Source organism: Pogona vitticeps, chromosome 4 (assembly GCF_051106095.1).
Source record: "Pogona vitticeps strain Pit_001003342236 chromosome 4, PviZW2.1, whole genome shotgun sequence".
Lineage (NCBI taxonomy): Eukaryota > Metazoa > Chordata > Lepidosauria > Squamata > Agamidae > Pogona > Pogona vitticeps.
The window spans coordinates 195,159,669-195,184,816 of record NC_135786.1 but is presented as its reverse complement, the minus strand read 5'-3'; the positions used below and the strand labels follow the sequence as shown (position 1 = coordinate 195,184,816).

The following is a 25,148-nucleotide window of genomic DNA, read 5'->3' as shown; positions in this document are numbered from 1 at the left end:
AAGAAGTGAACTTGGCCTCCTCCTCATCAGCCATGTGAATCTGAGACATTAATAACAGCAAACAAGTTTGGAACTACCCATAAGAATGCAATGCACAATCTTGATGAGGATGATTTATCATTTAAAGTTTTTTGTTTTGCTAGATGCTGAATCTCTTCCCTATCATATTCCTAATGGTCAATTAAAAGTATCACTTGGTCCTGCATAAGATTAGCACTGTACCCTCCACTTTTTTCTCCCCTTCCTGATACTTTTAACTTTACCTCTGAAAGTTTGGCTTTAAACATAGAAATAAAAGAGAACATCAAAAATAACCTGGCGGCCCAGTTTAAAAACTCAACCTCAACCTAATCTAAAATTCCCCTTAACCCGAACAGGAACGGCCTACCCAGGCCGGAAAGCGCGTAAAACAACGAAAAACAACGAAGGAGCTGCCACACAGTTGCTGGACAGCAACTCCCATCAGCCCAAGCTCACGCAGCCAATGCTGAGGGATGACGGGAGTTGAAGTGCAGCGGCGTCTGGAGAAGCTTCCTGTGAGAGGGAGACGTCGATGCCGCCGTGGGCGGGGCCGAGCGGGAGCCCGCCTTCTAGGACGCCCGGCGCCGGGGCGGGGGCGCTGCTGGAGGAGGAGGGGTTGAGCAGCTTCCGCCCCCTCAGCGGCCCTCCTTCCAATACGTTCCCCGCCCCGCCCGTTTCTCCACCCTCGGCGGCCGCCTCCCGAGCTGTCGGTTCCTCCCCGGCCACTGAGGGAAGAGAGGCCAGTGCATGTGCGGCAACATTATGTCCGCTCCGCTCCCAGCTATCGTCCCGGCCGCCAGGAAAGCCACTGCTGCGGTGAGTGGGGCGGAGGAGCCGGAGAGCGGTGCCGGGAAGGCCTCGTCTGAGGGACGGGGGCGGGGAGGAGAAGAGGGGAAGATGTGGCAGCGGCGGTGGGGGTGGATTCCTGAGTGGCCTTGCCTGCCAGCCTCGGAGGGGTCTCCTGAGGAGTAAGGCCCGCTGAACCCAGCGCGTGACTTCGCTTCTGAATGAACGTGTTGTGAAGGGGGGATACGTGCTGTAAGGCCCTTTCGCCTAGGCCCGCCAGGGCATGTAGGCGCCTCTTGCCTTGGTCATTGGCCTGGTCCTGGAAGGCTGCTCGGCGCCCTCCTCCGTGGTAAGGTCGTGCCTTCTTCTTCCCATTTTGCTTTGCTCAAATGGGGCATTTCTCTTTATATCTGGGCTAACTCACACTTCTTGTAGGAGAAGCCAGACATCCTAGAACAGAAGACAACCAGAACTGAAATGCCTGCCCTTTCCAGACTCCCCTTCTCTCCCACCTAAAGTTTGAACTCTGGTTTTACAAGTGTACTTATACTTGAAGGGACCAAAGACTTTTCCTGTGAGACGTTTACCTTTGTGCTAAGAACAGGGACCAGGGATCCATTTGTGTGGTTTCTTTGCTTTTTGATTGTGCAGCTCAAATGAGCAGGATCCAACTGGTGTCTCTCACTGGTGTTACATCCTGGCGGGACAGGTGGTGCTTAAGTAGAAATTGAATCACAACTAAGTGTTGGAAGTTGATGAATTGTTGAAAGGGCTTAGAGAAAGCAGTGCATGTTCACGTTTTCATGGATTGAACGATGTGGTTGTGATAAAATATTGCATCACCTCTAAGTTGTTTCTTTTCAAAACTGAATGCCAATACTGTACTTGCATCAAAATCTGCAATAATGGGAATTGGAGCTAAACATATTATTTCAGTATCAGTTATATACAGTAACTGGGGCAGGTCACAGTGATATGTTTCCGGGGTCAATTCAGATCTGTAAAGCCTTAAACAGCTTGATTCCAAGCTGTCTCAAGGACTGTGTCTCCCTTTATGAGTCTGCTTGGGTGTTAATGATAATCAGCAAAGGCTTTTCCATGTCCCACCATCTTCACTGGTACATTTAGTGGGGACATGGGAGAGGACCTTCTCGGTTGTTGCTCCCCAACATTGGCTGGCCCCATCTTTGCTGTCCTTCTGCAACTAGGCGAGGACCTTTCTCTTCAAGCAGGTTTTCCTTTAGGGTCTGGCTGATTGAGTGGGGTTTTTAAAAGGATTGTTGTGCCTTACTGCTTTGTATGTGTTGCTTGTGTTTACCATTTTTAATGTGGTAGTTGTTTGATCCTTTTAAAATATTTGTACACTTACTGTTTTTAGTTTTAAACACCTTTTTTAATGATGTAAGTGCCTTGGGTCTTTTTTGAAAAGAAAGTTGGGGTGAAAATATTTTAATCAGAGCAACTACCTGACTGATAGCATAAATATGAGATGTGGGATAATTTTTAATGGACCTCTTAATAGTAGACTTATAAAACTAACCCTGAATATTTTTGGGGGGCATTAGGCTCATGAAACAATTGTGTGCACCCAAAATGTAATTCTTTACAGTACTTTGTAATGTTATTGATGGTGGAGCTATACTGTAATAGGGTTTAATACTTTTGTGAGTTAATACTTTTGTATCCCCTTGTTGATACAAATCTGGTCAAATGAGCTGCTTTTAGTGTGGTTGGCTGTATGGAGATCAGATTTACTAAAGTAGCAGTTTCATTTTTGCGTTGTTATTTTCTAGGTTATATTTCTTCACGGATTAGGAGATACTGGGTGAGTACAATCATTTTCTTGGTATATAATAATAATAATAATAATAATAATAATAATAATAATAATAATAATAATAATAATAATAATAATAATAATAATAATAATAATAATAATTTATTGTCATTGTAAGTATATACACATACAACGAAATTCACAGACACCCAGAGACCAGACACATGCACACACATAAAATTTCCAAACACTCCCCACCCACTAAAAGTCCCCCACTAAAAATACAAACATCTACACCGCAGGCCAAGTTACACAGTCCAACTAATTATTCACTACTGGTGGTCTTTAAGCTCATTATTAATTGCAATTATAGCTCTGGGATAAAAACTATTGAGAAAACGTGTGGTCCGAGTCTTAATTGTTCTATATCTTCTGCCAGATGGTAACAGTTCAAAAAAGTTATAAGCAGGATGGGAAGAGTCTCTCAGGATGCTATGTGATTTCCTTAGACAGCGGGATGTGAAGATGTCATCCAGGGTTGGTAGCTGGAGCCCGATGATATTCTGGGCAATTTTAATGGTTCTCTGTAGAGCTTTTTTGTCCGCTACAGAGCTACTCCCAAACCATGCCAGAATGCCATAGGTTAGGACACTCTCAATGGTGCTACGATAGTATGACAGAAGCAAATGCTGAGATAAATTTAACTTGCCGAGCATTCTCAGGAAATACAGCCTCTTCTGTGCCTTCTTCATTAGCATGTTGGCATTTATAGTCCATGAGAGGTCCTCTGAGATGTAAGTACCCAGAAATTTAAAACTACCAACTCTCTCCACTTCCTCACCGTTTATGTACAGTGGTAAATGTACATATCTCTTCCTCCTAAAATCAATTATGAGTTCTTTAGTTTTTTTGATGTTAAGTGTGAGATGATTTTCTTTACACCAAAGTATCAACTTTTGTACTTCCTTTCTATAAGCAGACTCATTGTTCTTATTTATGAGCCCCACCACTGTCGTATCATCCGCAAATTTAATAATTGCATTGGTGTTACACAGTGGGGTGCAATCATGTGTGTACAGGGAATAGAGGAAGGGACTTAGCACGCAGCCCTGGGGAGCTCCTGTACTTAGTACCAGGGTAGAAGAATGGTGAGATCCCATCCTTACTGACTGTGGCCTATCTGTCAGAAAATCCTTTATCCACATGCATATCTCCTGAGGTAATCCCAGGTTGATCATTTTAAAAAACAACCTATTTGGTAGAATGGTATTAAAAGCAGAGCTATAATCCACAAACAACAGCCTCGCATAAGTTCCCTGATGTTCTAAGTGGCTCAATACAGTATGGAGTACAATGGACACAGCATCATCAGTAGATCTATTTTTCCTGTATGCAAATTGCCATGGGTCCAAAGAAGGTGGAAGACTAGCCTTAATGTAATCCAGCACCAATCTCTCAAAACATTTCATAACAACAGATGTTAAAGCTACTGGTCTGTAATCATTGAGAGATACCACAGCTGACTGCTTGGGGACTGGCACTATAATAGATGTCTTCAGGCAAGTGGGGACTGAACACTGCAACAAGGATAGATTGAAAATATCCGTAAAAACTCCAGCTAATTCTGCAGCACAGCCCCTAATAACTCGTCCCATGATTCCATCTGGTCCAGCTGCCTTTCGAACATTAATATTCTGGAAAGCGCGTCTCACATCTGAAATCTGCAGTACTAGAGGTTGTCTGTTGATGGTAGATTCTAGTGATGTATTATAGACAGTAGGTGCTGGAATAATGGTTGTTCCTGTTTCCACCTCAAAACGGCTGAAAAATTGATTTAACTGCTCAGCCAAAAAATCACTGCTGCTACACAGACTGTTTTTGTTACTCTGACCAGTGATTTGTCTTAGGCCGTGCCACACTCGGCGAGTGTCAGAACTTTCAAGGTGTTGTTCAATTCTCTGGCTGTACATAGCTTTGGCATCCTTAATGCCCCTTTTCAGTTTAGCTCTAGCCTCTCTGTACTGTAGTTCATCACCAGAATGAAAAGCAGCATTTCTGGCTTTTAATAAAAGGCGCACTTCTCTATTTAGCCAAGGCTTGTTATTAGAAAACACTCGTACTTGTCTGGTAGATCTTTATATGATCTTGGCCTTTCAAAATGCACTTGGCTATTTCTAGCTTCAATGAAAAAACTGCAGTATTATCCTTAGCTGGAGGATCCACTTTGCTAGTTGCTATGCAAGATATAGAGTGTCCATTTTGTTCCTTAGATAGTTTTAGAAAAAAAAAAAACTTTAACTAAATGCACATCTGAACAACGGAGGAAACTGATTATGTAAACAAATCTTTGGGGGCCTACTTATCAAAAAATTAATATAAGTGCTTAAAATATTTAAAGAAACTTTCATTTATGTGCAGATTGTCATTTCCTTTTAGCTTCACCATAAAGAAGTGGTTATTGTATAGTTCGTATATATAAGATGGGAATGTCTGCTTCTACAGTTGTCTTGGATCATAATCCTCATGATTCCTTGCCTTTAAGAGATTGTGGTTTGACTTTTGGGAGTTGAAGTGCAATACAGTTGCTAGGCCAAGTGCTCCACTCCTATGTTACATGTGCTTACTGTGTTCAGTGGTATTTACAGCCTAGTAAGTTTCTTTGACATTTGAATCTTAGTGTGGCTGAAGTTACCAAAAGTTCAGAGAACTCATCATCAAGCTTTTAGAACTGCAGAGCTTGAAAGGACCCCGTCAAGGAGGCACAGTGGAGTCTCTTCTGGTCTTTCTTCAGAAGGCCCCTGCCTCACTTGCCACTAAGCTGCAGGTCTACAGCCTACTTAACATATATTTCAATTTTCCCCAAATTATTTTTCCCTCTGTTTTGTCTATATTTCCAGCAATTTTCAGAATTTCCAGCAATTCTGCAGCTCATATTTCCATGTTGAAATTAATATTTCTTTAACTACTGTGTTTCCCCAAAAATAAGACAGGGTCTTATATTAATTTTTGCTCCAAAAATGCATTAGGGCTTATTTTCAGGGGATGTTTTATTTTTTTCATATACAACAATCTACATTTATTCAAGTATGGTCATGTCATCTTCTAATGGTTGCTGCACAATGGTGAAGGGCGGGGTTTCACTTAATTGGGGCTTATTTTGGGGTATTGCCTTATATTAGGAGCATCCTGAAAAATCATACTAGGGCTTATTTTCAGGTTAGGTCTTATTTTTGAGGAAACAGGTTAGTATGCATTTTAACTTGCTGCAGTGATTATTTGTTTGCAGACAACAGAAACTAAAATTAGATTTAGCCGTAACATAGAGAATGGCTACATTTTTGATGCAGCAAAGTGAAGAAATCAATACTATATTTATTATCAAGTGCTTATGGAAATATACTTGTACAGAGTGAACCTTTGTAGACAAATTTGAGCATCTTAATTTTGTTCTCTATACTGTACCTTTTAGCTTTCAGTTTATAAGTCATTGGCAAGATTCCCTCTAAGGTGCATGGCTGTGTAAACGACTTCATTATGAATTACAATTTATTCCATATGTTCAAATAGGCATGGATGGGCAGAAGCATTTGCTGGTATCAGAAGCCCACACATAAAGTATATTTGTCCACATGCGTAAGTATGTTAATCCATTTCAGTTCATCTCTCCTTTCTTATGGTTTATTCTTCCAAATTTTTACTATTTGGGAGTGATGACTAATAATTTCTGACAAGCTGTATTTGAGTGTGCATCATGGAGCAGATATCAACCACTATGAGTTCCTTTTAGTTAGACTTCTGAACTGTGTTCCATTTCATCATGTGTATGTTGAGATAAGCAAGAACTGTTCTTGGAATACCCAGTTGCTTGAGATGAACAAATAGGAGCCTAACTGTGGAGTGGACCTGCATGCATCTAGGGAATGCTGCTGTTATGATCACAATGGATGCAAAATTCAGTAGTCCTCAAGCACCCTATGGTAATAGTATTTCTTAACAGCGAAGACAGTCAATATCTGTCCATGCCACTATCAGAACTTAGAAGACAGTAGCTGGAAAATGCTGGGGCTAGATACCTTGTTTCGAACCAGGTCCAGCCTTCACTATTGCAAAGAGTTTTTCCTTGTTAACTTATCTGTCTTACTGGGGGGGGGGGGAACTATCATCCTTTCTACTCAGTGTTCATATCAGCCAGCTTCCTGTCAATATGGAGGCAGACCAGGGTTCTGTCTCTTTCAATAAAATTATTAGGTGTCTGAACTTGGGAGTGGAGGCCTTTTGATCATAGGATGGTGTTCTGTTTAGTCTATGAGGAAGAGGTTGTGGAGGGGTAGGGGAAAGAGTGGAGGTGATGCTGGTGTTGGAGAAAATTTCTTGAAGGTTTAAAGAGAAGCAAGTTGTGCTAGTTGATTTCTAACTGCTTGGCAACCATAAGGCCTAAAATACCATTCACTAACTCAGATATTACACAAATTGTACTGTGTGACATTTTAGAAAAGAATTGGGGAAAGGTGATAGGTTTAGTAACAACTTGAAACAATCAAGTACAATAATTAGGTCATGGTACTTATGACCTAACTATACAATGGTATCATATTTAAGTCCATTTTTTGCTGTATCTTGTAAATGTACACAGTTTTTACTATGGGACTCTGCTTTGTGAATGATGGCTCGGGACTACTGTGAGAGTAACTAAACTTTCCACCCTCCAATTTCCAGGCCAGTTATGCCGGTTTCTCTAAACATGAATATGGCTATGCCTTCTTGGTGAGTAATTTGGAATAACATTTGTAGAAGTTTATTTTATTTGGCTTATTGTTTTATCAAATACCGATTATATAGTTCCCAAGGAGTGAATCTGTGTACTAAGGAGAATGGGGTGATGAAGGATAGAAGATTGATGTTTGCCTCTACAAAATGATAGATATCCATGGATTACATGAATGTTAGAGCTTGGTTTTGCCTTCTTACAGGGGGACTGCACTGTCAAATAATATGGGAATTACCAGGGCTTGAAAAATGCACTCGTCCACTCATCTGTGATGAGTGAAAAATGCTGCTGGACAAGTCACAGTTCCCTCCCTCCCTGCCTCCTTCCCCGCCACCTGTCTCTCTCTCTCTAATCCTGAAGTCCTCCCCTCCCCCCTCCTATTGCAAAAGGAAAACTGCCTTCTTCTCACAAGAAGAGAGTTTGAACAGTACATAGAGATATAGCTCTGCAGGAAAATGTAGAGTAGTCCCATGCTGGAGAATATGAAGATTCCCTGCTCCCAATTTCAACCAAATGAGGAGACATCCTGGAGTGTGTAGGAACCATGGCTCCTAAGAGGCCAGACGCTTTTGCTTTAAGTTTTATTTTTGCTGGAGACATTCAAAAGAAAGGCACTCAAAAGACAAGCTTCATGACCCCACAGGCATGAAGTTAATTAAGCAATCCAAGTCTTGAGTGTATAAATCGGTGATTCCCAATCCTAATAAATTGCAAGGCTATAGTCTGGTCATGCTGACTGGTGAAACTTTTGACTGACTGGTGAGACATTCTAAAATTTTTCAAGCCCTGGGAATTACCCTGGAATTAGGATGGCCAGATTTATATTTTCTATTGACTATACAACATACGGTGCAAATCATCCAGAACCCCCCATTTGAATTATTTTCCTCCATTGATGGTGCTTTGATTTTTTTTTTGGGGGGGGCTAATGTATTTGCATCCACTTAGGCAGTGTGATCTCTTTGGCCAACGCAGAGAAGCCCTTATCTTCAAATTTAACATTTGGAGTTTTACATGTGCTGATTCTAACCATAACCCGCTAGCCACCAGAAATTTATATCCCACAGAGATTTTTCTTATTGTAAAGAAAGTAAAGGAGGCTGGTTTCCATTTTGAGCTGGTTTTCATATTAACACAATCCTGATGTAAGGGAACATTTTTCTTTTCAATAAAAGCAGCCTTGTTCCACAAAGCAGGGAGGCAACATAGAAAAAGGAGAGTTAGTGTAGTATTGGAACAAACCTGTGCTGGATCTCTTAAGAGACTATTGTAACAAAGAGGGAGAAAGAAATTGATAATCAGCAGTTATTTGCAGCTTGTTAAGGCACCTCTGCAGTAGCTGAACCTTCTGCAGATCTGGATGGCTGTTGCAGAAGCTGCCTTAACAAGCTATAAAAAGGGCTAATGAGCTAAAGCCACAGTTGTACTGTAGCTGTGGGCTATAGAATATAAAAAGTGATACTTTTTTCCTCAGCAGAATGCCTGCCATGGGAAAAGGAAAGAAATCAAAGACAATTGGTTCTGTCTTTCATCTGATCTCTTAAGGTGCACACAGCGAGTATGGGTGGCAGTATTTATTTGTGGCTTTCCCCAGAATTTATTACTACTGCTTCCCAATATAGCAGATTTAATTCTTTAATTCAAACTAAAGAATAATTTCTGCTGTACAAACATCTTAAAAACAGGAACCTCCTCTGGAAGCATTGTTCACCTTTGGGTCTCTTGTCCAGAACCCACTTGCACCCTTTCTTTTTTTGATCTCTGCTTTGTTTCAGCAGCAGGTGATGAGAAAATACAAAGTGAAGATTTTCTCAGCATTTTATTTGCTTACTAGGAGAGGCGTAACTTAATCACCTTGTGGGGAGCTCCTGTTGAAAGCAAATGAGCAGACCAAAAATAAAATACAGTGGTGCCTCGACTTACGACCATAATCTGTTCCAGAAGATGGTCGTAACTCGAAATGGTCGTAAGTCAAAGCACCATTTACCACAGGAATGCATTGAAACCCCATTAATCCATTCTGGTGGAAAAAAATAATCACAAAAAAACCACTCCAAGCCTCATTGGAAGGTGATGGGTCTGGGGGGAAAATCAAACACACACACCCCACAGCTATCTCCATGCGAACGTGATTGGGCTGGGGAAAAAAATCAAGCCCCCCCCCCCCAGCCAGCCCCAGCGGAATGCCATGGGGCTGGGGGGAAAAATACCCCCCCACACAGCCAGCTCCATCGGAATGCAATGGGTCTGGGAAAACACACACAGCAAAAAACAAAAAAATCACAGCACAGAAACATAACCGCCCAAACCCACCATGCAATACCCTGTAAATGTACTCACCCAGAAGCAGAAAGCAGCACCAGGCAGCCCGAACCCTCTCTACAAACGCACGCACACTAACCGTTGGGGCAAAAGAGCTATAAAGAAGGTCTTCCCCGACCAACGGTTAGCCCTCTAATTTGAATTCCCTGCCTTTTTTCTCTGCCTCTTTTGTTTGCAACTTGAAGCTCTGGCTGCAAGTTGAAGCAAAATTTTGCAGCCGGAGCTGGTTGCAATTCGAAATGGTCATATGTTGGGACGTTTGTAAGTCAAGGCACCACTGTATTCTGTTTCAAAATTGTGTTAGTCTGTGCAAGCATATACAGACAAAAATAAAATGTTGTGGCACCTAAAAATATTGAGCTGTTGTGGATTCCAAAAGTAGATGTATCCACAAAAACTTTCAGAAATGTAACACTTAGGCTTTAAAGCACTGGTTCTTAACCTTGGGTTACTCAGGAGTTTTGGACTGCAACTCCCAGAAGCCTTCACCACCAGCTGTCCTGACTGGGGTTTCTGGGAGTTGCAGTTCAAAAGCATCCGAGTAACAAAGGTTAAGAACCACTGCTTTAAAGTACCACAACATTTTTTAATTTTTTACTTCTTTGCTTTTATTTTTCTCTGGATCTTCTATTTCAACCACTCATGAAGTACTTAAAACACAGGTGCTTTGTCATGTATAATTGATACTGTAATTACATGTGAATTTAATTCCTAGATTCACTTCTTGTTTATTGCTTCTTTTCTTCAGTTCATTCTAAAAATATTTTCTCAAAACTTCAGTGTCTTTCTTTGTTCCTTGTTCTGTCAGTCCTTTTCTCTGCATTGCAGGGTATCAGCTACCTTGTTTTCCTTCCCAATACAGCAGTTTCTTAACAGCAGGCCCTCCCTACTGAAAGCATCCTGCATCTGATCATTGTGTATTGTTTTTCTATTCCCTGTCTCATTGCTTACTGTATTTCTTTCCTCAACTGTCCTTCTTGCCACGCTTGACCTGGCCATCCAACCCCTAACAACAGTATCCTGTTTAACGTGGGTGGGGCATAACTCCTTGCTTAGACCAATTCACATTGTCCAGCTTATTGTTGTACATGCGAGAGATCACCCTCATTTTGAGCAAGTTGCTTACTGCTTCTGCAGAAACAAAGGGGAAGGTAGAGAGAATTCATCTTTTTTTTTTTTTTTTTTTTTGGGTCAATGCTTCTTTTTGCCAGCAAAAATTTGTAGTGGTCTGCCTTGCCTTTTCTTCACAGTGCTTTTAGAGCACTTTCCAGGCTTGCTTGCTTCCATAGCTTAGCACTGGGTTTATGTCTGCATGGGGAAATGCTGAATGCCTCCTTGTGCGAGCTCCAAGAAAATTCTACATCTGTATAGTGGAGCATTTTGGCTATTTAGTCTACTGGTACCTGTTCTCAGATTGTTTTTTCATTGCTCACATGGCTTCTCTTGACCCTATATAATATGAGGCCTTAATTATTCCCCAACTGCTATATTGCTTTCTCTGGAAAAAGCAATGTCCAAAGTTTCCATGTTGCCCATCAGCTTCCGTTATTTAAAACATTTGTAAAGTTTATAAGGCACAATCAGGCAGTCCCTGATGCTTCATCACTTCTGTGACTGTTAGCACATGTCTTCATGTATTAGCATATAAAGATAGATAATTTATACTGGAACTGGGAGCAGAACAGTTCCCCTTCCCACTGTTTCTCCTCTGAGCCTCCCCAGAGAATTGATAGCATGTCTCTTGGAGGAGAGTGAGAGTTTTGACATTCAAGTAGGTTTCTGTCCTGCCTTTGTCCTGCTCATCTTGAGGATGATTATTTTATTTTGCTCTTGAAACAGCATGTTAAAAATCTTTTAAACTAAATGTGTCATAGTCTAATTCTAGACTGTTACTTTGCAGGTGACTGCTGTATTTAGAAATACTGTACACAGTTCCTCATGATACGAAATATATGGTTAGAGACCTCAAAATATACTTGGCTAAGTTTAATATGTTGTCATACATATACATTTCATAGATGTCTTACAACTTTTTGTTGTGGGCATTACCGTTGTGTAAAGACATGTAATATACTGATTTAAGGTTTGATTTAAGGTTTGATATCATTGGACTTGCTCCAGATTCACAGGAAGATGAAGCTGGGATCAAGCAAGCATCAGAGAATGGTATGTTCTATAACAACGTTGTCTTTGATGAAACAGAAAAGAAAAATTGCTTTGTTCTTTCAGACTTTCAGCTTGACTTGTAATTGCAGCATTATCTGCAGCTTTAATTTGTATCATATAGTAGTTTCAGTTCAACAAATTTTTGTTCTGCATAGAGGTTTTAATTATTGCAGTTAAAGTTCTGATACAGCTCAGCTAAGATTTGGGGATGCATTGGAAGAGGTATTGCTTCATATTCATGGTGTGTATGTGTCTGTGTATAATTAGAAATAAAATAGTCCTAGGCTGTTTGCAGTCAAGAGAGTTTCATATGGCTAAAAGTAACAATGGGCAAAATCCTACTTTGTAAGCTTGCACTGATGTCAGCCAGACTGGGGCACCTGAAATAATTAAATTAAATGATTTAAAGTCTCATATCTCTCAATTCCATGTTCCAAGGCGCTCTAAGGTTCCTTTTGCCCTGGGGAAGCCTTTGGGAGTGGGGAGAGAGAATTTAAAAGTAAAAAAAATCACAACTGGATTACTGCTGCTGAGACCCTCAGTTGTGAGTTGACCTCAATTTTTGACTTTTAAAATCTCTCTCTGCCCCATCTCAAAGCTTCCAAAGGCTTTCCCAGCAAAAAAGGGAGGCCCAGGGTGCCCCAGAAGCTTTGCCATATACATCTCTCTACATATTGTATACCTATATAGACACTAGAGGTAGCGTGTGTTTTTTCTTATAGGCATGCATTGAATCTTATTGCTGGTGATTATCTCACACTAAACCAAGGTGTCTTCAGTTCTAAGTTGCTATGAGACTACTTTGTCATCTGAGTTATCAAGAGTCTAATTTTTGGCAGTACTGTCAGAAAATAGTTCTAGTGGTTGAATGGTGACAGGGCTGGAATAAAAAACAACAGGAAAGTATCTGCATGCTTCAATGAACATCATTATATTTAGGAAAACAAACAGTAAAAACAAGCAATGAAATATCCCTTTCACATATATCAGTTAAAAAGCACACAGCTCAGTGTGAATGGTAAATGCTCATAGGCCTCCAAAGGGCTGTATTTGATAGCACCTAAAAAAGAAAGAAAGCTCTGTGGAAATAGCTCAGTGGCATTGGAGCAGTCACTGTGGTATACATTAGTGTTGGCTCTGAGTTCTAAATTTTCCATAACTAGGCCATGCTCTTCTTTTTTTAAAAAAAAAATGTTACTTAATAGGTTGCCTAATAGGGTGACTTTCGATTTCAGTATTTTTAAAAGGTTATTTGTATAAGTGATGTTAGCAGCATGGAGACTGAATGAGTTATTGCAGATCCTCACTTATATTAGCTGACATCCTGTTGCCAGATGTTACACCACCTAAGGCTGATGTTGTCATCATATATATGTAAGTGGCTTCATTCAGTTACAGGTTAAAAGAGAGGATATTTTAGACCAAACTGATAAATTGAAGATCAATAATCTAAACTATTTGTCAGCAAATGGGTTCTGAGCTGTCTGTGATGAATCAGGAAAGAGATCTTGGTGTGCTGGTGAACAGCTCAATGAAAGTGTCAGCCTGGTGTGCAGCGGCAGTGAAGAAGGCCAATTCAATGCTAGGTATCATTAAAAAGGGGATTGAAAATAAAACGGCCAACATTATGATGCCATCGTACAAAACGCTGGTAAGGCCACACCTGGAGTATTGCGTATAGTTCTGCCTGCCACACCTCAAAAAAGACATAGTGGAACTGGAAAAAGTGCAGAAGAATAGCTAAAATTATGACTGGGCTGGGGCACCTCCCTTATGAGGAAAGGCTACAGCGTTTGGAGCTCTTTAGAGAAAAGGTGCCTGAGGAGGAACCTGATTGAGAGGTATAAAGTTATGCAGGGGATGGATAGAGTGCATAGAGGGAAGCTCTTTTCCCTCTCACTCAATACCAGAACCAGTGGACATCCATTCAAATTGAGTGTTGGGAGAGTGAGAACAGACAAAAGAAAATATTCCTTGACCCAGCGTGTTGTTACTCTGTGGAACTCCTTGCCACAGGATGTGGTGATGGCATCTGGCTTAGATGCCTTTAAAAGGGGATTGGGCAGATTCCTGGAGAAAATGTCCATTGCAGGTGACAAGCCATGATGAGGATGTATAATCTCCAGGTTTAAAAGAAAGGTACCTTAAAATGCCAGATGCAGGGGAAGGGGTATCAGGAGACAGGTATCTAGTTGTCTCGTGTGCTCCCAGAGACTTCTGGTGGGGCCACTGTGATATACAGCAGTGGTCCTCAACCTTGGGCCTCCAGATGTTAATGAACTACAACTCCCAGAAGCCTTCACCACCACCTCTGCTGGCCAGGATTTCTGGGAGTTGAAGTCCAAGAACATCTGCAGGCCCAAGGTTGGGGACCACGGATATACAGGAATCTGGACTAGATGGGCCCTTGGCCTTACGTTCTTAAGATTTTTTTTCCAGAAATAAAACATTTCCAATTTCTTTTCCAAGGTCCTGAGGCTTCTGTGGGATCTCTTTTGTCATGGGCAGCTGTTGGGGCTGCAAGATGAGAGAGGATCTTCAGTTTCCAAAAAAACCTGCAGCTGCCAGGATGATTTTACTGAGACTGGCAATTTTCAGATATTGAAGACTTTCCATCCTGTGGTCCCAAACGGCTTCCCTATGACAAAAGGGATCACACAGGAAAAGGGGAATCAGAATTGTGTTATTTTTGAAAAAGCACTGTGACTAATGACATCATCAGCTTTCACACAGTGTATGTTAAAGAACAGTATTTCAGCCCTGTTGTTTAAGATACAATAATATCTTAATATTTGGGGCATGAGGTAGTGTAACTCAGCTGAAATTGAACAGCACAGTAATAATCTACATGGAACAGGCTTTATATTATTGGCAGATTACACAATAGAAGTGGATGTCCTGCTTTCCTGTTCTGTTGCTGAAACAGTTTCATTTTATTAAGCTTGATAAACATGTTGCCATAATTTGTATCATTGTGGTCTGGACACTATTGTTTCTGAAATAGGTTAATAAAAGTAACTATGTCCCTTTCTGATTCACCAGTTTACAGTGTACAGTACAAACTTTCTGTTGTGATTCCATTAAATCTTGCTGAAATGATCTTTGTTTGGTAGCATAGCTAAATACAGTGTTTCCCTGTAAATAAGACAGGGTCTTATATTAAATTTTGCTCCAAAAACTGCATTAGGGCTTATTTTCAGGGGATTTTTTTTCCATGTACAACAATCTACCTTTATTCAAATACAGTGGACCCTCTACTTACGGAATTAATCCATATTGGAGCGGTGGCTGCAGTTCGAAAAGTCTGTAGGTCAAGTCTCCATTGACCTACAATGCATTGAAAACTGATTAATCCCGTAACTGGCCGTTTTTGTTCCATTTTTGTTTTTTTCTGGTCTGTAGGTCGAGTCTCCGGCTGCAAGTCAAACCTAAATTTTGCAGCCAGAGAAATCTGTAAGTCGAGCTGTCTGTAAGTCGAGGGTCCACTGTATAGTCATGTCATCTTCTTCTGGTTGCTGCACAATGGGGGAGGGCGGAGTTTCACTTAAGTAGGGCTTATTTGGGGTATGGCTTATATTATGAGCATCCTGAAAAATCATACTAGGGCTTATTTTCAGGTTAGGTCTTATTTTCAGAAAAACGGTAGATCACTTCCAAACATACTGTCTCCATTTAGCATGGTCTCTGGTTCCTTCTAGTGGCCAGTTCCAGTAATACATCTTGGTTTTTTCCATTTAATATTTTTAGATTGTGAATAAGTGAAACCATGGATATTGATCCCGTGGGTACAGTGGTCCTGCTCTGTTCTGTAAACTGATCTCAACACACCCAATATTCTTAAATAGCTTTCCTTTAAGTCAGGGAATTTGTATGTTCCAGTTATGGTATTACATTCAGGTTGGACATCTGACTAGTAAAAAAAAAGTTAACAACTTACAGCATATAAACTGTTTTAATCGTTTAAAGCTTTGATACTTACATGCTAAGAATGAAAACAAATTAGATTTACTTTTTCAGAAAAGTAATCTTTTAAGCCATTAAGAATTACTATAGCCATAAACAATGTTGAGTAATATTTGTATAAATGTTTATATAGAGTTTCTCTCTTTTTTTAAAAAAATATTATAAACTACACCATAAAATACATAAACAGAAATACAAATCAGTTGTGTTCCCCACCACCCTAGTCGGGACCTCTTACAGTAGTCTTCTTACATTGTCTTTATTATTATTCTCCCTTATTGTCCTCTTTTCCAGAACATGATTTTTTTAAATCTCTCCTTTCTTGACTTTTAAATTACAAGTTAATTTATCATTTATAACAATATTTCATATTTCATTATACAGCGCTTCCATTTGAAATTCAAGTTTTGATTTCCAATTCCTGGCTATTATTAATCTGGCTCCTGTTAATAAATTGGTAATCAACTCTCTAGTCACCACATCATATTCCACATTTACAAATATTGATAACAAAGCTATCTCAGGATTAAATTCCTTTCACATATATCAGTTAATTTCTTAAAAATTAATTTCCAAAATCTTTGTACTGTTCACATTCCCACCACATATGAAAATATGTACCAATTTCCTTCTCACATTTCCAGCAGATATTCAGATAAGAGTTGATTGTATTCATTTTTATATACATATATATTTTATGTATAGAGTATCTCTAAGCAGTTGTTTTTCTTGGCTTCTGTCCATGGATCATGACCATCAGGCTGAGTTTCCAAAATGTGATATAAATGAATAAATAAGGAAGGAGGAAGAAATGAAAGAGAAAACAGATGTAACAAAGTACCAGCCACTGTTAAAAGTTATAATAAAAGTTATATGTGAAAAAATCTATTCTGTCACATCAAAAAGTTCTTTGACCATTCAGTGGACTAGCATATCAGTCATATGTCTAGGGAATTTTAAAACCCTTTGCTCTGCTTCCCACCAAATAGGAGTATGGTAAAAGTCTGCAGTTAGGTACTGGTTTATTATGTACCAAGTGTTATTACTCTTTGCACCTTTTTTCCATTTGCCATACACCATCTGTACTGTAGTAGATTGTAGACAAGCTATTAGAATGGGAAGCAGTAAGGGTAGGATCATAACTTGTGGGATCTTTTCTATCAACCCATATTATACAAGTTAGTAGAATGTATCTGACTACTTTTCTAAACATTATTTAAACTTCTGCCTGCTTTACTTTTACCTGAGGAAATACTTGACATCGGTATGAGATTTCTGTTGTGTGGTATGATTCCAATACCTGTAATTTTAGTTTGCCCAATCTACTCTTTACAGTTAATGAGATGAAAATGTATTTGTTCAAATTTTTAAATACAAAGCTTGTTAGAAGAAGTGAATTAATGGATCAGCAGAAAAGCTGGTGCAGCAGGTAACTGCTGGCCAAAGAGTCTCTAGCAGGGATAATTTTTTGTTACTCAAAAGGCAAGATAAATTGTGAAGTGTCTCACACTGCAGAGGTGATGGCTGGGGGAATGGTGCAACTGGATAGACTGCTGTGGGATCAAATGTAGGTATCAACTCCCAAAACTTCTAGTCAGGAGCATGAAGACAATAACATGTTAGATCTCAGCCCTCTGGTCTAAATGATCCACTGGCTCATTCTGTCTCTTAGTGTCATCTTCTATGATAGTCATTCACTTTCTGTTATTTTCATTAACAACCAGACTTCCTTTGCAGTGAAAGCAATTATAGAGCAAGAAGTAAGGAATGGAATACCCTCAAACAGAATAATTTTGGGAGGATTTTCTCAGGTAAAATTGATGCTCCCCCCCTTTTTTTTGCATGAATTCTGTGGAAACAACGGGTAATATTTACAATATGGCAATTCTACTAGTATGTAACCTGAGTCAAAATAATGTTTGCACTCATTATTTTCTGTTGTCCTTTGAAAGAGCCACACCACATCTTGCACAGCATTTTCTTACATCCTTGATTGCTGTAGAGATGTAGCATGCAGTTGTGCAAGCAGTTAATTAGCTACTGTCTTTGCTTGAATTTGCCTTATTTTTATTTAAATTCATTTCTCACGCTTTCTCAACGTCCAGGATGAGTAGCAGTTTTTACACCAAAAAGTATGCAAATATAGAAAATAAGTCGTTATGTACTAGGCAATGTTAGTTCTGTGATACCCACATTAAACCTTGCTTCCTTGTAGAAAATGTTTTAGCCTTAGTTAGACCTCTATATGGGAGTTGGCTGAGCAGTGGAGAAACTGTATATTTTATCCTTTTTAGCTGTCTACATGATTCTGCCATTTTTACTTGGCATATGGACAGCATTACTAAAGCTTCAGACTGCCATAGGGAATGGAGCAGTTCCATAGATTCCAGCAGTTTTTAAAGTGGTAGCTCTATGCTTTTGTTGTGTATGCTGGAACAAACTATCACCCAATCCCTCCTCCAAATTCTTATGGTACCTTTTATGGCTGATAGATTTATATCATCCATGATCATTTTAAAGGTTAATAGGTTTATTGCATGCATGTAACATAGAGATAGAGCATGTACTTGCATGCAGGATTGCCTCATGTCTTTCATGGATTACAATCAATTTCCTCAGACATACAAAGTGAGTAAATAGGACAAACTATAGTGAACTTCATAGAAGTAAGGTAGCGTAAGAGAAAGAAGGTAATGTTCTTAAGAAAGAGTTTCATGGCAATTTTTATTGTTCAGAACACTTTATTGCTTCAGTATCTTAATATGTTGTACTGTACTTAATTACACGTAGTTTTCCACAAAACTAGCCACTTCATTTAATTTATTCTTGAACAAATGGAGGGAAGCAGGATAACATTAATTCTTAATCTGGAAGTTGAGTCATGGCAACTGGACTTTTTTCTTGTTAGGTTGAAACGTTTCACTACTCATTCAAGCAGCTTCTTCAGTCTGAAGAATTTGCTTGGATGAGTAGTGAAAGGTTTCAACCGAACAAGAAAGAAGTCAGTTGTCATGACTCAGCTTCCAGATAATCACACTTGGATGACTAAGAATCTTCACAGATTAATTCTTAATATGCTTCAAGGTCCTTGGAGCAGTACCCACTAGAAATGTTGTATGATTAGCTTGAAGGTACTCTTGAAAGTGAGAAACTTATATCTGAAGGTACTAGGGAGAATGCAGAGCAGATATTTTGATATTGATTGATGTAAAGATATTCTTTATTAGTTGTCTGAATATTAGAAAGAAACTCTTTGAAAACTTACATTATATATCTTTTATATGCATGTATATTTTCATATGGACTTGAGTGATACATGATTGAGACCCTCATGACAATCTTTGCTTTTGGTTTTTATAGGGAGGAGCTTTATCACTGTACACCGCTCTCACAACACATCAAAAATTAGCGGGTGTTGTAGCACTCAGCTGTTGGCTTCCACTGCGGACTTCATTTCCACAGGTAGCACAGTTTCCTTGCAAGTTAAATTGAATGTACTTGATATACGTACTTTAAATACTTCTCCATCTTATTCAGTCTATATGAGGAGCTCAAACCAGTATAAGAGCCTCCCTTTTCATGCAATTTTTGTTGCCCTTTTCAGAGCCTGAATATGGAAAAATATAACCTCCATTTTATGAAACCAGTAACTCAAGCAAGGAACTGTTTCATAACTAGTTGACACAATATAAGGATAGCAAGTAAATAGATCTTCAGAGTCTTTCCTTTGATTAGCACAGAAAAAGGAAATTTTACAGCAAAGGCACTCAGGTTAGGCAATCCTTTAGCACATAATGTTAGCAGGAACTGATTGCTTTTTAAAATGAAAGCCTCTTAAATTACTTGTAATTATTTAAAGTTTGATGTGAATGTTCTAAGCTAGCAATGCTTGCTTTGCCTATTCAATTTAGCACATAGCTGATAAAAAGGTTTTTCACTTGAAGAAGAAAAAAATTAAGGAAAATCCCAAGTTGTAATTTTAGAGGGACCGCTGACTGGAATGTTGCTGATGTTCACATAATGTTTATATAACTGGTTTGGGCTAATTCTAGCTAATTGAGGTGCTGAGGCACATCTCAGTTGAACAAGTGGATGTATAATCAAGCATGTGACAGACATGCCCTGTTACCTTGTCAGTTTGCTGCAGTTGTCTGCAGCAAGTTGCAGAAGCCTTAAATGAATAGATAGGATTCTGGCCATCCAGTGCTTATATGTCCATGAGTGCAATTAAAGCAGATTCCTTGATTCCACGTTTGTATCTCAGCAATGTTTGAAGCTAGTCCAATTGTATTGTGAATAAAATGTTGGATCTAGGAATATGTGGGTTTTTATTTCCAGCCAGCCAAAGGGCTGATTGTGTTATAGTGAAAAGTCATTGTCTCTCACCCCATCCTACCTCCTTGGTTGGATATGTGCATGTAGTAGACATGTACTGTACTCAACCACTTGGAAGATGGATGACATGAAAAGCTGGTTCTTATTGAAGAATACATTTCTTCACCTATGTTGTTCTGACTTCTTTTTAATGTTTTGATAGGGTCCCATCAGCTGTGTCAACAAAGACATTCCTATTCTTCAGTGCCATGGTGATGGTGATCCTTTAGTACCATTACTATTTGGCTCTGTCACTTCCGAGACGCTGAAGGCTATGATAAATCCTGCCAATGTAACTTTCAAAACCTATTCGGGCATGATGCATAGTTCATGTATTGAGGTAATAAATGTTTTATATCAAAATGAGTGCTCTGGAAAAAGGAGAAAATATTGATGGTAGTGCCCTTTTAAAACAGGAGTGGGTCACCTTTCGTCTTTCAGACATTTTGAACTTAACTCTCATAGTCTGTCATATTAGCTACTTTGTTTAGTGGTGTTAGGAGTTGCAGGCCATGTTTGCCACCCTTGGTCTGCAGTGCTATTTATCTTTTGCTGTTCCAATAACTTAATGCATCATGTGGCATTGATAGAAGTTATTGAATCTGTTTTTTGGATGTAGTTTAAATTCTTGGCATGGGTAAAAACCATTTGATTATTTTTTACTCTTCAAATAGGATGACAATTCTTATATAGTTAAATATATGAAGTGTAAGAACTTTTCTTTTTATGATAGTGGCATTGAGTCTGAGAGTCTTTGGATTCATTGCTAACAAAATATGAAGCATTTTAGAAAATGGTCTTAGCATGGGCTTGGTTACTTCTGTTCATAGTGTAATCCAGTAATTTCCATTGAGTACAGCAAGACCAGCTCCATAAGTAGGAATAGGACTGCAGGCTTGGCCAAACAAGTTCATTGCATAACAGAAGATATATGCAGAACCTATTTTATTATAATTAAATAAATGTTTTTGTTTTAAGAATGATCGGAAGGTGATTTGATGATGCTTTGAAAAAAAATAATTTGCATTGTAAGGAATGGAACTGCATGCTATTTTCTTGTATATTAATTTCTGCAATATCAGTACCAATTAATTGAACTTGATGATTTGTTTTAATATTTTTTGAACAGGAGATGATGGATGTGAAACAGTTTATTGACAAGCAACTACCTCCAGTTGACTGAGACTGTGTAAGAAGCCTACTGTTAAATGCACCAGCATCATCTGTACTAGTTTGTTTCTTTTCATGCAGACATTTCTAAAGCATCTCTGCCTACGGTGTTAACTGTATTGCAAAAGGTAGCATAATGTCATGAAAAATAATTCTCTTTTCAAACTTTACTGGTCATGATATAGATATACAGCAGAGGAAAGGCTTGTTCGAATATAAGTCAGGCTACTCCTCCATGCTAGATTGCTCCAAATTTGAAGTTGTCTGTTGAAAGCCAAGGACTACTTCTTTTAAATAATTGTTTAAATGAGAACAATTTAAGTACAAGATCTCTTATTACTGCTTGCTAAGTCAATGCTTAAATATCCACACTATATGCAATATGCAAAACACAATAAGCATGCAGTAGTAAAGTATTCTTAATGTAAGGGTCAGTTTTAACCAATATTATTGCATGTGCCAGCAAGAACTATTGTCCAATCTTTAAATTATCCTTATGCCTTGCTGAAATATAGTATTATCTCTTATATGTATACATCAGGCTACTCAGAAATCTGGGACAAGTATTGAATCTCTATGAGTGAGAATGGATTCTCGCTCAGCTACTCATTTTAAAATGAAATTGCAGAACACTGAATAAAGCATTTTGTACAAAATATTGCATAAACTAAAAATCCAGTACCTCGGTTTACGAATGCCTCAATTAACGTAATTTTCGGTTTACGAATGGAATCCATAGAAAATAATGCCTCGGTTTACTTCTTATGTTTGTTTTTTTCTGTTTGCAAAGGAAGTTTCCCAAGGATGCATTGTGCCTGGAGTTTTATAGCGCTGCCGCCCCGTTCCTATGGCAATCTGCATTTCGGTTAATGTAATTTTCGCTTTATGTAACGTCCCAGAGAACACATTGATTTTGTAAAACGAGGTACTACTGTAGTCCAAAAGTTTAATTTTTAAAGGCTGGCTTAAGTGACTTGATAAATGATTTCATTGTGAAATTAAGAAAGGAAGCATTTTATACAGCATTTATCAGGAATGGGCCTATGCTTAACCACCAATCTAGTAAACCAGTGCATCCATGAATTCGGATACAGTATATCATCTCACAGTTGGCATGAAGCAGCAGCATTTCCTTATTAATTTGTGAAGAGTTGAAGTCTCTGTCAAAATAGATAGCATATTTCCCCTCATGATACCAAACAGGAAGCTTTTGCAGATATTTAATAAAAAGAAAACATTCTGTTTCAAAATATACCTTGTACAAATGAAACTCTAGGGGCTAAATCAAATTGATAGTCCCAACTAGAGCAAGCCTTTTGTTTGAAATTGTTTTTGATAAGGTAACATCTGTATCCCTTTGATTCAGTGGGTTTGTTGCAGTTGGTATGAACAGTTAAATTAAACCCAAAGCTACCATGTGATTCAGAAGTCTACAAATAGGTATGAGTATATAAAAATGTGAGCATGTATTCACTTTCCCAGGCTATGGCCTGGATCCTAGTGTTTGTTGATTTCCGGAATACTGCATTACTAATGAGTACATATTATTTCTACTGGTGTTGAAATTATTCTAAGGTTTCTTCCATTCTTTGTTTTTTTTAATGCGTGTGATTTTATTTTCTCAAATGTATACATGTAGTTACATTTCCATCAGTTTATTGCATCTTCAGCTAAGACAAGTATTTAAATAATAAGAAATGAATTGCAACTGAGATTGCATTGCAGTGCCCCCAGAATGACTTGATGTGATCTTGTCAATGGGCACTTCTTGTATTTATCTTGTGCTTTTGTTATGCCATGTGCATTACATCCCTTGAACCTTTCTTGGCTTTCTATATCTTACCAGGCTGAAAGCCACCTATGTTAGCAGAACTGAATGGCAAAATTGATCTTGAATTATACTACTTATGTTTGCGAGGGAGAAAATAATATATTTCAGTGTTTTCCTTGTTACCTAGAAGAGAGCTTCCTTCCCCTTATTTGATAGATAAAATGAAGGTTACCTCCATGAAATGCTATCATTCTGTATGCTGGAGAGGATTGTTGAAGGAGACTTGAACCATACCGCCCTCCTTTCCTCTTCGTAGCCTAAAGCAATGCAATTTAAGAATAGCTATACCACATGATTTGCTGAATCATTAACTGACCCTTAAAAGTAGTAATGCTTCTGTAGCTAGAGCCTTCCCTCTGAGATATTTCTGTACTTGGGACCTTGGAAAGAGTTGGTGTTCACATGATTTGAATATAGAACCATCGTGACTTTTTTCAGTGTTTATTCTGTTTTTACTGGATAATAAATTTCTATATAAATGCTAGCTGCCAGAGGAAAGCAAACTAAGAGTGTTCCACAACTTTGATAATGTGTGCAAGTTCTCAGAAATATGCTTTCATAACAGAAGGTGGTCTACTAAAAAGTGTTTCTTATAGAATAGTCACTGTGTAGTTTTTCTCTTAAAAATCAGAATTGCAAATAGATATGTTGATTTACTATATTAATACTCTTACCATTTGAAAGAATGTGTGAAACTACTGAAATCAAAATGGTAGTAACCAAATAAAGAGAAGATTTGCTTACTTTGAAATTTGGCTTCTTAATATTTTGCCAAAAATAAAAATAGACACTCAGATCAATTTTAATTTAAATACTTGTGTGAAATATCTACTTGCCAACTTGTTGATAAATATTGCATTAATTGTATATCATAGCACAAATGCTTTGACAAAGGCAAAACTAAAGATTTCATTAGGGCCTTTAGTTTTTCCTGAACTATTGTATAATGTTCAGTACAGTGAATTGCTGAAGGAGCATTGTCTTTGTAACATTTATTTTAGATAAATTAATTGTTTGCCTTAATGACGTGTGTTACATGTCATTAAATTGCAAAATGCATCTTTTTATAAATAGGTGCTATTGACTCTTGAACAGTTTTAAGAATGTATGTATAGGAAGTTAATGAAGCCATATATTGAAGTTGGGGTATTTTATAAACAACATTAATTTGGCTCTCCTTTGTCCTAAGTTGTAGAAATGCATAGTGAAGATAACATTTTGATTTTATATTTGTTTATGTTAAGAAATCTATTGCAAAAATGGCTTTCTTGTAATTGAAAAATTGTAACCTTTATGTTACTGTGAAATAAATTCTGAACAATCAATGTATAAGCCAATTCTTGAAGCAGAATAAAGACTACAGTAAAAGCAGAGAGGGGACATTTCATGTTTGAAATACTGGAAAGTGGTGGCTTCAGTATCAATAGCATCTAAAAATCAGAACAGCATTTGCTGATTTTGCTACATCCTTGCCAACGTGGGAGGACAAGCTAACATGAACAGGCAAGTATGTATGATTAAACCTTTTTCAGATCCCCATGATCCTGAGCCTCAAAGCCAAGCATGTAAATGTACTCTACCCATCATGGTCTTTGTTTTCTGTATACTATAACTTCTGTACAGCATTGTTAGAAATTGCCTTTGTATACTAGTGAAAGGATAACAATTGTATCATTACCATATTTCTGATGAGCTAATTATTAACAGTGAAGTAACAGAAGTGTATACTTTTCTCATTAGCGCATACCCTTAATGAGGTGGAAGGTAAGGTATATAGTAGAACCCTGTATCTGTGGGGGATTGGTTCCACACCCCGTTGATGTTTTAAAAGTACAGATAGTAGCGAACGTCTAGTAAATATGCTTTAAAACTTTAATTCATTAATTTCTTATTTGTATGGAAAGAGGACCTTTTTTTCTGTCAGAAACCTTCCCCCTTCTATCAAGCTAGCAATTCTTCCATGGCTTCTC

General features: G+C 38.4%; 1 protein-coding gene across 2 annotated transcripts; it reads left to right on the top strand.

Annotated features, from left to right (window-relative positions):
- The first annotated feature begins 670 nt into the window (after positions 1 to 670).
- LYPLA1 (lysophospholipase 1) lies at positions 671 to 24,503 on the top strand. Of its 2 annotated transcripts, none has more exons than XM_020795954.3 (9): positions 671 to 837; positions 2,601 to 2,632; positions 6,152 to 6,217; positions 7,301 to 7,348; positions 11,770 to 11,840; positions 17,541 to 17,614; positions 19,164 to 19,265; positions 20,341 to 20,517; positions 21,307 to 24,503. In XM_020795954.3, exons 1-9 carry the CDS (start codon positions 769 to 771, stop codon positions 21,358 to 21,360), a joined length of 693 nt encoding a protein of 230 aa, XP_020651613.1. In that variant the 5' UTR covers positions 671 to 768; the 3' UTR covers positions 21,361 to 24,503. The 2 variants fall into 2 exon arrangements, with proteins under 2 accessions (XP_020651613.1, XP_072855024.1); XM_072998923.2 differs by lacking the exon at positions 671 to 837 and adding an exon at positions 945 to 1,156 and having other exon boundaries at positions 11,796 to 11,840; positions 17,528 to 17,614.
- Positions 24,504 to 25,148: the final 645 nt, after the last annotated feature.